We start from the raw sequence: 11,010 nt of genomic DNA on the forward strand, positions 1-11,010 counted from the left end.
CCTAGTAGTCAACATATCAATACGCGTGAGTTTCAAGCAAATCGAAGGGTTGTTGATTAGTTTGAATTTTGGAAATTAGAACCAGGATTTGGATTTAAGAGAATATGGCATGTCCAAGCGGATAATGGTGTGTCATGTGACAGATTTTCCCAGTTACATAATACATGAGATGGTTTTAACTAGTATAAAGCCTTTGTTTATTTTACAATCTTCTTGTTTTTTGTAAAAGATTACAAAAGAAGTTTATATTTAGTAAGGACCTAAATAGAAACTACAAAATCAGCTAGTTTTCTGTGATGCTTATCACAGCATCAGACTCAACCGCATATAACTAGGATTCCACTTTGTAAGAGACTTTTGTTAGCCTCTTCTTCGACCGATTTTGAGAAACCTGATCAAATTACACACAGATTACACAAGCATATAACACAAAATTGTTACCAAGCAAACAAATAAAATTAATAGAAGTTTATCTTTTTATAAACCAAGTAATAGGTCTTTGAACAAAAAAGTTTTTATTAATTCAACAGTTTCGGTGAAAGAAATTCATTTGTGCCACTTACAAAGAGTGAAGCCTGCTGATTACAAAGAGCAAACTTACATAAAAAATATCATATCAAACCAATCTTGCAGACATGTTCAAACTTAAAGTGCAAATTTCAGAAACCATTCTAGTACAGGGCAAGAAGTCAGTCATAGTGACTGACAAAAACACAAATACAAGAAGGCAGCGATCGGAAAAAATGGAATGCAAAAGAGAACAATGGAATGACTTATATGCTGGAATATTCCTGATGCAAAGGGATGCAAAAATACAGTACTGTAATGTTGCCAGTGGAACTTTGACAGTTATCCAGAAGAACAAAAAGGTCTTGCCCACAGCCACCTTGTAAGATAACATGTGACATGAAAGGTATTATGGCTATTGGTTACAGAAAAGCTAACTAGTTAAGTGTAAAGAACACGGGAAATTATTTGCATTAAGAATATATCTTTTATACACTGACCTTAGAAATATAATCAGGAAGACTCCCTCCGCAAATCTTAGCAGCTTCATCATATGGTAATATATCAACAGAAATCTATATCGCAAGGTGAAGATTTTCAGAACCTGATGTCACTTACAAAAAGCAATTTACGAACATAACAACTTACTCTTTCTCCCAAGGAAACTAATGCATTGGCCTCCAGCTCTAGATCCCTTTGCTTACTCTGCAATTCATTTTGTGGAACTGTACCCTTATATTCAACCCAAGGCCTGGAAATTATACAATAGCCGTTACGGAGCAAACTTTGTAACTTAGTAACACATTTAAGCCAAATACTTATGGGATCACAAAAGCAGGAGCTTAGCAATTGTAAGATCTTTCTTTTGAGAAAACCCCTAAATTGGTCTTCCACCTATAATTTTGTTAGTATATTAATCTAGTAAAGATTTTTTTTCACTATACAAGCCTTTCAAAGATCTGAACATCACTATATTCTATATTATAAAGGACTGGTCAAAAAATCACTGGAAGACTAAGGCGGCACTATGCTAATCTTTTATGACCAATGAAAGGGCTTATTGTATTTGTAGACTTCTAATGTAATAAATCCACTTAATCATCATTAATATTATCCTAGATCAGCAATGATTTGATAACTTGAACAGTGCCTCTTAGCTTGAGTATTAGATAGATAACTTTCAAGTCTCAAACCTAGATCAGATTAAGCACTCATATACGAGCCATGAATTCAGAACACACCAAAAGCATAAAAAGCAGTGAAATGATATAACCTTGAGAAAAACGGTAGGCTTTGCCAGGCTCTAAATGCAATCTACACAGGAAAAAAACAAGGAAAAATGAGATTTACAGAAACAGAATTATAAATTTTCTTGTAAGCAGTGCAGTAACAACAGATTCGAAATACAAAAACTGCCTGGCAGAAATAAAATCCAAGCTAGAGTACACTCTAAAAAAAAGTATTAATTAAAACGTTTGTAATATCATATGATCCACTAGGGAAGAACGGAGAATAAATTAAGTACAGATGGTAAAGCATTTCCCTAACTGCACAAGAAAAAAAAAAAGTGCGCTTCATAAAAATAATTTATGTAAAACAAATCAGATATGTGGGATATCTCAACTCAATCTAAGAGGAAAGGAAAGAAGAACACACATAAATGTTTGAAGAATTTCATCCCCTAAAAAAATAAAAGTTAACCTGGAGTTCAGTTTTCGCCTGTGCTCGTCAACAAACAGTGAAACCTCATTCCCTTTCTCGTGTGTAGGCTCAAATTCCCCTCCCAAATTCTCAAAGAAACCATAGTGAAATGATCATAATATAATAAACAGGATTAGCAATTCAATTCCCGAGAATCGTCGTCATACAATATAACATGTACAGTACAGATACAGAATCGTGATGAAAGCCTTGTGAATCATCAATCCTAGCTGATCCATACAAATTACTCGACAAGACTGCAAAAACACCTATTCCTTATCACTAGTCCAACATTTTCCTGGTCTGAACTAGAAAAAGAAACTTCCAAAGAAAAGCAAATGCTGATGACACAAATAATTTGTAGATGCGCTGTCACAATTCAGTGCACAGGTGCCAGAAACTAATCTTTTGTGTGAAGTTCTATTGATTAATGGCCAAAAAGGTACACCCTAAACGAGTAACTAGGAGCCTATAAGGAAAGAAACAAAAAGAAAATCACGATTAGATTCAGATAACAAAATCAAGTTCTCGGACCCTGGATCGAATCTTATCCAGTGTACCATCAATGGCCAAATCAAATGCATCCTTCTTAGCTTTGAGACCGGGAGAACTATCATGCTTCCTGTACAAGACATTCGGTATCAACGCCAAAACCCTTTGCCGCAAGCTCCTAACCTTAGCCCTAGGTATCCGTTGCAAGACGTTCAAAATCCTCAACCCCCTGAACACAACCTCCTCCTTCGGAATAAACACAGAGAAATCCTCAAACTCGTTCTCCGGCAGATGCCACCCGTACTGCGACTTGGCCGAAAGGTCCTCAAAGAAAACCGGTATGCACCCCGCCAGTATCGCGTCGAACGTGGACCGGCGCGTGGGAGTGTCCCCGGGAGGCTGCAAGCAGAAACTCGCCTGCAGCATGGGCCGCATGAACCGAATAGGGTCGTGCTCGCAAACCCCGTTGGAGCAGTCCACGATCTCGCACAACTTCTCGTACGAGGGGTCCGAGGTGGCGTTCTCGCACTCGCTGCGTATGCTCCGACGGATGTTGGGCGACGAGGATCCGCCTCCACCGCCGGCGAACAGCGCGAGGATGGAGCGCTTGGAGCGACGGCCCCGTGTGATCCAGGATTCGAGGAGTCCGAGGTTGAGAGGGTGGAAGGAGGTGGGATAGGGAACGGCGTGTTCCTGCCAGGGCCAGGCGCGGGCCTCGAGCGTGAGGGCGGTGAGGTTAAAAAATTGGGGCAACTCGAGGAAGGAGGTGCCCCAGATGGGAGGGTCGTTGCTGAGGGGTTGGGAGAAGTCCCAGGCGGGGCGGGCCATGACGAGGAAGTGGTCGTGGGCCATGTGGCGGGCCCAGATTTGGGGGTTGTCTTGTTGGAGGAAGTGGAAAAGATGGAGGCCGTGTAGGGCGCTGAAGTTTGATTCTGGGCCGTAGAGGTAGCGTATGGCGTCAAGGCCGGCGTAGTAGGGGAGATAGATTGCGTTTGCACGCAGGGGATCTTGCGTGAGGCAGGGGTACTCCAGCATCCGACGGTGGAAAACCAGTTCCAGCATTGACGGGTCGGTTCGGTACCAACTCCGGGAGCGGTTATGGGTTTTCTGTCCCAGACCGTGGTTTCCGAGGTAGGGGCACAGGTCGTCCAACATGGGATACTCAGAACAGTTTGCCAGCAGATCCAGGTTGAACCTCGAAGGTAGCTTCCTTATGTGGATCCATCGGTTCTCGCATTCCTCCTCTTCCGATGATGCCGCCATTTTCCACACCGACAACATCATTAACATCACCAACGCCCATCCGCTACCTTTCAACATCCCCATTCCTCTCTTTCTGTTCATCCAACGCTGTCTCATCGATTCCAATCTCACCTCAACCACACCAAAATAATTCCTAATGAAAACCACGCCTGCTTCTTCTTCTATCACATGTTCCTTTCACTCCTTCACCCCTCTCTTCGAATAACGGCTTCACTAGAAACAAACACGGACAACACGGACAACTCAGACACTAACAAAAAAGTCAAATCAATCTATATCCTAATGCAAGTAAGTTAAATACTCAAGTTTTACTAATTTTATTTAAAATCAATTAATGATGTTTTAAGTTTCTTTATTATCAGTGCTTTAATGACAACAATTAATAATTTAACTACAGTCCCTCGTAAATAATAAATGGGAAGATAACCGTAAAGAAAAAAATTATGAGTTCTTCTCATTTCGAAACCGAACCAATAAAATATATTTTATTTTCTACATATATATAATCTGTACTAAATTTTTAATTTCCTTCACTCCATCTAAACAATCTTATTTTTTTTAATCCAAAGATAATAATTACCGGTATCATATATTTGGTGTATTTTCATTTATTATAATTATTAATTTATTCTCCCAAATTTTTTAGTTTGATTAATTTGATTTTCGAACTTTTAAAAGTTTCAATTTTATATCTCACTTTTAAAATAAATCAATTTAATATCATACTCAATATACTTAATTAAGAAAATATCAAAGAGAACGATTAAAATAATGTTAATTACATCCGATAACTTCATCTATGATTTTATTGCACAATAACAATTCAACGGTATATAAAGTTTGAGTAAACTAAATCATTTTCAAAAATAATAATACCAAATTAAATCTTCTAAAAACTTGAAGATCAAATTTAATTTTTCAAAATTTCAGAAATCAAATTGAACCAATTAAAAAAATTAGAGTAATAAATCAATTAAAAATAATTGTTCAATTTAATTACTAGTGCGGCTTTGTAAACACTTATTAAGATGGCTATACTGTAAATAAAAGATTAGTAAGGACTATGCAATGAGAAAATAACTCAACCAGAGTACCCCAATTCTTTTTCTCACCGGTGTCCCCGGGAATACTTAAATCATCAATAAAGCCACCAGAAAATTGAATTAACCAATTCTCACAGCTGCAATTTCTTTATGAAATCACCTTTACAAAGTACATCGTAATTTTATTGAACCATCCTATTTAATGTAACATAGCAAGGGTATCCTTAACAAAAGGACATTTTTTAAATGCCTCAGTAGCACTGCATTAATTATACAATTGAATAATAAAATACATTTTTATTATTCGAAAAAAAAATCCCTAACCCCAATTCCTACATTCAAGTTACTGTTTGATTTGGATATAAATGTAAATAAATAAATTTTTACATTAATTAAGTCTGTTTAACTTCTCTTGATTCCATAAAATAATAATTTTATAACTATCTGTACTCATGTTTACCAGAGATAGTATAAGTTGAGGATAAAAGTATCTTGAAATAATAATGTTAAATTTTTTTGTTCTTATATTTAAATAAATAAATAAAAAGTACAATTTATGGCAAGATCCGAATCCATCGTTATGAGGCAGTGTAGTTTAAGTAAGGAACAAATCCAATCAAATCGAGGAAATCGGGGCAAAAGGCAATAAAAATAAAGCAAACCCTTCCCCAGTTCCCTACTAATTTTACCTACCAATTTTACTTAATCATCATTATGCACTTCTCTTTTATTAAATTAAACACTTTAATAATGAATATTGATTAATCTCTTTTCAAACTCAGTCAAAGTCAGTCAACAATTCCAGCTCAAAAATACAAGAGAAAATGGACGTAACTTAATATCACGCAATTTAATAATAATTGCAATAACTATAATTAATTAATTAATTAATAAATAAGTAGTTGCACATTGGTATATTTTCGGATGAGAAACACTTTTCAATCAACCGTTGTATTCTTCCACAATTTATTTCTTTCTTTCAGACGAAGAAAAAGTAGAAAACCAAACGCGGCCTTGAAGTTCCAAATACCAACAACTAAGTAAACAAAGTTCTCTTTCCTCTCTCTCTCTCTCTCTCTCTCTCTCTCTCTCTCTCTCTCACTGCTTCTGAGTTGTGAGTTGCAGAGAGAGCAATGAGTCAAGAATCGTTTATATACAGTTTCGTGGCTCGGGGGACGGTGGTGTTAGCAGAGTACACCGAGTTCACCGGAAACTTCCCTGCAATTGCAGCTCAGTGTCTTCAGAAACTACCCTCTTCCAATAACAAGTTCACCTACAATTGTGACCACCACACCTTCAATTTTCTCGTCGAAGATGGTTACGGTACTGCTTCTCTCCTTCGATCTCTTGCTTCTTCTCTTTGCTGCATCTTCCTCTCAACCTGCACCTTATACCACTTTAATTCACACTTTAACTGCTGGATCTACTTTGTCGCATCAAACTGGCTCACATATATCTCTTTTTTTTTGTGGGTTTTCCTTACTTTTTGGGGTTCGTGTCCAAGTTTTGTTATTTTTTCATTCCAAACAAGTGCATGGTGAAAAACGGCATTTGGGTTCTCCTGCTCCATTTAAGGTGGTTTATTGATGAGAATTAGAATCAAGTGTTTGTTCTGAAGTTATGATTTTGTCTTGGGTTGGACTTAGGCTGCCATAGAAACAAGGCTATGAGGGACGAAGGAACAGTTGTCAATTCCAAATGTCGGTGTTTTTCTCTCCTGTTAGTTTAACCAACCATGCGACCCCTTGATATGTATGTTCCACTTCCCTTGGTTTCTGAACCAAACCGTCTACTTCCAAACATTCTGTTAATGAGCTGGCTCCAATTGTAACCTTACCCGATATTTTGAAGCTCAAAATTTTTGAAAGACAGAAAAAAAAGGTAAGGTTACTAGAGCTGTTTTTGTGTATTTCCTTTTAATGGTTTATTGAATTGTGTTGGACACGTTACGTTGACTAGTGATATGGCCCTTATAGTGTATATAATGGAACATGAGAGGCAACTCTCACTTCATGAGTTTGCTTCCAAATTCTAAGTGGTGAGTGAGGATAAAAGATTAAGATGTTCACTTTATCACTCATTTTGAGTCTCTTTATCTGTTCTTTGAAAAAATTAAGTAAATCTCAATCGACTTTGAGTATAGGTCACATTGGCCGAGTTACATAAATTTTGTGTGTTCTTTTGCTTTGTGCAATTTTCTGTTTATTCTCATCTTTGCAGCAACTCAGAGTTACTGAAACATTGAGTTGCAGTCGTGTGGATTTTATCTTCTTATAGTGTGTTTGGTCCAGTTTGGATAACATCCAAGAATCAATTCCCTCTGACATAATACCATGAAAAGTTAGAAGCAACTATTGTTTCTTTATCTTCACCATGAAAAATTAGTTGCTTTTTCTCATCGTGAAGCCAATCGGAGCACACTATTGATGATTTCCATTTCGGATCAATGTGAAATTGCAGCTTACTGTGTTGTTGCCAAGGAATCTGTGAGCAAGCAGATCTCTATTGCTTTCCTAGAACGTGTCAAAGCGGACTTTAGGAAAAGATATGGGGGTGGAAAGGCTGACACAGCTGTTGCCAAAAGTCTCAACAAGGAGTTTGGGTATGCTTATTTCTTTCCAAGTTATTCATGTTGATGTTTACTCATAATTCAATGGTTGAATAGAAAAATAAATTGTATAAAAATGTTAAATAATACGTATGCACATTTGCAGACCAGTAATGAAAGAGCACATGAAGTATATAATAGACCATGCTGAAGAGATTGAAAAGCTAATAAAAGTGAAGGCTCAAGTTTCAGAAGTTAAGAGTATCATGTTAGAGAACATTGATAAGGTATGTTTACGTTTTAGATTGAGACGTGGGATTTTTTAGGATAGTTTCAGTCATTTCCCTGTGCAGTTGTCTTATTCATCCTGGTTTACTAACCTTCAATCCATTGTTATGTATATTACCTCAATGAAATAAATGATCGAGAGGGGGAAATGTGGTTTTGAAGATTGCTATATTAGTCATTTGCTTGTTTTATTGCAACTTTTTCAGGTCGTTTGGAAAAAATCACTAAGTTTATGTGTACCTCCTTATATTTCTTTGGGAAATTTCAAGAATTGAAATTTTAGAGCACAATAAAAAACTTTGGAGAAGCGATATGCTTCTATCCTTGGCTTTTCCTCCCTGTCACTGGATCAGTGACTAAATCATAACCTGTTAAATTCTGTATCATATATACCTTTTCCTCTATGTTGTCCTGGTTGTATTAAGATCATCAGTATATTGAGTTGTCTTTACTGGATGCATTGATTGAAAAATGTTAAACAAGAAAGTGACATACATTGCCAACTTTGTTTTTGCTATACGTATTTTCAGGCCATTGATAGAGGAGAAAATCTAACTATTCTAGCCGACAAGTCTGAGACATTGCACTCACAAGTAAGTTGAATGAGGTTTGACATCTTTGGAGGCGTTTGTTTGACAGAATCTTTTTGCATTCCTGGGAATATGAAAGTGAGAATGTATATTCCTGTGCTTGTTAGAAGGTTATAAAAAATATTTCTGGATATGTTTTATTCTCAGGAACAATTTTTATTCCCCTGCTGCTAACCGGTGGGTATATTCTCATGGAAAAGGGGAAGTTACTTTATAACCTATATTAGAAGTAGTTTACAAATATAAAAACTAAACAAACGTATTTTTAGACATGCCTTGGGAAAAATTTCCAGTCGTAACATTCCCATGAATTAAATTTCCAGGAATGCAAAAACCTTAACTTTAAACAAACACCCCCTTTCATTTGTAATCTAATGTTGTCTAGGGCTGAAGGGTCTCTGATTTTCAGGCCCAGGAGTTCAGAAAGAAGGGAACTCAAGTCCGTCGGAAGATGTGGTATCAGAACATGAAAATTAAATTGGTTGTTCTTGGAATTTTGTTGCTTTTGGTTCTGGTTATCTGGCTTTCTGTCTGCCACGGATTCAACTGTGCAAATTAGCAAGAAATGGAAGTTTACGGATAGGTATTTAAGTGATGTTTAAAGAGAAATTTGTTTGAAGTTTTAGCAAAAATCTGCTTAGGAGGGGGAATTTGGCAACTGGAGAAAAAAAGTTTCCTACCTTCTTTGTTGGTTGATAATGATATACGATATTCTTGAAAAATCTTAGAGAGAAGATTGGGTGTATCTGTAATGTATCATATGCTGGACTGTTTGGTCTTGTCAAACTCTACACTCTTAATTTGTTTCCCTTTTCTTCTTTACTTTAAGTATAGAAAAGTGTTTCTGTCTCTTTACAGCATGTATGTTTGCTAATTCTGGCAAATTTGATGGTAATGTGAATTGATGATGGTGAGCTATCGAAGATTTAGATTTAATTTGGTAAAATCACTAAACTAGTTATTTGATTAGTTTATAACTAGCTTGACAACTAAAATAATGTTCAGGAAGTAGCTTAATTTAGAAACTTTTACTTTATAAGTTGTTTCAACTTGTTTTTAAATTTGTTTCATTTTCTTTTATGAATATCTTTTATATATTTATTTCTATTTTTTATTCATTTTTACTTATTTTTAAACTTTCAATTACAAATATTGAATATTCATATCGAGTATTGTATTAGTTTAGGCATTTGTTAAATTATTTTTTAATTTTTTGAAGTTTAAATTAAAAGGGATTTACCATTACAAATTAGAGTAATTAATATTTAATTATATTATATTATGTGAAAATTATATATCATAAAAGGTTTAACGGAGAAACTTAATATGGCTATAATTTAAATTACGAAATAAAAATAAAATTATTATAATTGTAATGATATATAATAAAATATATAATAAAATTTATATACTTATATTTTTTTTCGTAGATTTATATTTAATGACTAGTTTATTAATTAAAGACTTAATTACGTTTAGAAGTTTATTAGTTAGCTAATTATGTGTATATTTGGATGAATTTCTTAATAAGAAAGAAAAATAAAATATTTTAATAAATATTTTACATCTATAATAATTAGTTTACTATCGATGTGCTTGTTCATACCGTCCCTAGTTTTATCAACAAAATCTTAAATTTTTATCTGAACGAATTTCTTAATAAAACAGAGAAACGAAGAAGAAAAGAAAATTAACGACGTTTTTCTTTCAGTTAAAACAAAACTTAAAAGAACTATATTGGATATTTATTTTAAAATAATTTGTATACAAAAATTTTAACCCATAAAAGAGTTTTTTTTTCGTAATCTTTATCATGAAATTTGTTGTTTTATGGTCTTGTTTTCTTCTCCATCTATAATTTATCTGCATGTCGTCTATGTGCTGGTTCATCTTTCTCAGCATTTCTCTTGTATCGTCTGAAAAATCTTCAACGTGTATATTGATTGTTCGTCATATTTTTTTTTGTCACCGTGTAAGTACGAATAAATAAACGCTCGGTCCCACGTTGGACACCAAAAGGGTCAAATATTTAGTTAAATAATTTATGAAGTCTTCTATTCTTTGTCCGTTCAATTCTCCTGTTAGTATGCAGATTTGGTGTATTTGTTAAAGGAACTCCGATGCTTTTGTCAATATTGGTTTGCTGAAAACAATAAATATTGTAATAAATGATAGATAAAAGGTTTTAATAACCATATTTTTGACAAATATTTATAGTTTTCTATGTGTGGGCTCGTGATTAGAATCAGGATAATTATGGCCTAATTGTCTTTTAAACCTTATTATTGATCTATTAGTATTAACTATAATAAAATTAAGGTTTAAATACCTTTTTGGTTCTCATTTTCGTAGTATTTGTTGCAGATGGTTTGACAGAATGTTTAAAATGGTCTTCATTTTCGCAATTCGTGTTTTATTTGGTAGTTTTCTGTAACGCCGTTTAAATCATTAACGGAACATTGTACAGGTGGCACAGTTTGTGTTAGGGTGTGTTACGTGTATTGTACATGTGTGGTAATTAGATATTTGAGGATAAATAAGTGAGCTAGGGTTTTGGTAAGGAATGTCTGGGCAGTTG

The 11,010-nt window shown here is 34.9% G+C and overlaps 3 protein-coding genes across 3 annotated transcripts; 1 reads left to right on the forward strand and 2 right to left on the reverse strand.

Moving 5' to 3' along the window:
- Positions 1 to 331: 331 nt before the first annotated feature.
- LOC114175569 (uncharacterized) lies at positions 332 to 2,447 on the reverse strand. Its single transcript, XM_028060322.1, has 5 exons — positions 2,390 to 2,447; positions 2,209 to 2,287; positions 1,156 to 1,258; positions 1,008 to 1,082; positions 332 to 391 (listed from the first exon to the last, which is right to left on the reverse strand). Exons 1-5 carry the CDS (start codon positions 2,445 to 2,447, stop codon positions 332 to 334), a joined length of 375 nt encoding a protein of 124 aa, XP_027916123.1.
- LOC114178503 (Exostosin family protein) lies at positions 2,325 to 4,221 on the reverse strand. The gene has a single exon (XM_028064442.2). The coding sequence runs from the start codon at positions 4,057 to 4,059 to the stop codon at positions 2,716 to 2,718; it is 1,344 nt and encodes a 447-aa protein (XP_027920243.1). The 5' UTR covers positions 4,060 to 4,221; the 3' UTR covers positions 2,325 to 2,715.
- Positions 4,222 to 5,973: 1,752 nt separating this feature from the next.
- Positions 5,974 to 9,283, forward strand: LOC114178504 (vesicle-associated membrane protein 724). Its single transcript, XM_028064444.2, has 5 exons — positions 5,974 to 6,329; positions 7,467 to 7,608; positions 7,721 to 7,841; positions 8,373 to 8,435; positions 8,842 to 9,283. Exons 1-5 carry the CDS (start codon positions 6,140 to 6,142, stop codon positions 8,989 to 8,991), a joined length of 666 nt encoding a protein of 221 aa, XP_027920245.1. The 5' UTR covers positions 5,974 to 6,139; the 3' UTR covers positions 8,992 to 9,283.
- Positions 9,284 to 11,010: the final 1,727 nt, after the last annotated feature.

The sequence above is a fragment of the Vigna unguiculata genome, chromosome 3 (genome assembly GCF_037176805.1).
Source record: "Vigna unguiculata cultivar grain cowpea cultivar isolate G323 ecotype 2 chromosome 3, ASM3717680v1, whole genome shotgun sequence".
Classification (NCBI taxonomy): domain Eukaryota; kingdom Viridiplantae; phylum Streptophyta; class Magnoliopsida; order Fabales; family Fabaceae; genus Vigna; species Vigna unguiculata.

What these genes read in the sequence shown, in the direction of transcription:
- LOC114175569 (XM_028060322.1), bottom strand. Translation starts at nt 2,447, where the DNA reads ATGGATCAGCTAGGATTGATGATTCACAAGGCTTTCATCACGATTCTG. An exon ending in AGGCGAAAACTGAACTCCAG is followed by an intron (nt 1,259 to 2,208) that starts GTTAACTTTTAT and finishes TATAATTTCCAG; the next exon opens with GCCTTGGGTTGAATATAAGG. An exon ending in TAGTTTCCTTGGGAGAAAGA is followed by an intron (nt 1,083 to 1,155) that starts GTAAGTTGTTAT and finishes CTTGCGATATAG; the next exon opens with ATTTCTGTTGATATATTACC.
- LOC114178503 (XM_028064442.2), bottom strand. Translation starts at nt 4,059, where the DNA reads ATGAGACAGCGTTGGATGAACAGAAAGAGAGGAATGGGGATGTTGAAA.
- LOC114178504 (XM_028064444.2), top strand. Translation starts at nt 6,140, where the DNA reads ATGAGTCAAGAATCGTTTATATACAGTTTCGTGGCTCGGGGGACGGTG. An exon ending in TCTCGTCGAAGATGGTTACG is followed by an intron (nt 6,330 to 7,466) that starts GTACTGCTTCTC and finishes GTGAAATTGCAG; the next exon opens with CTTACTGTGTTGTTGCCAAG. An exon ending in CTGAGACATTGCACTCACAA is followed by an intron (nt 8,436 to 8,841) that starts GTAAGTTGAATG and finishes TCTGATTTTCAG; the next exon opens with GCCCAGGAGTTCAGAAAGAA.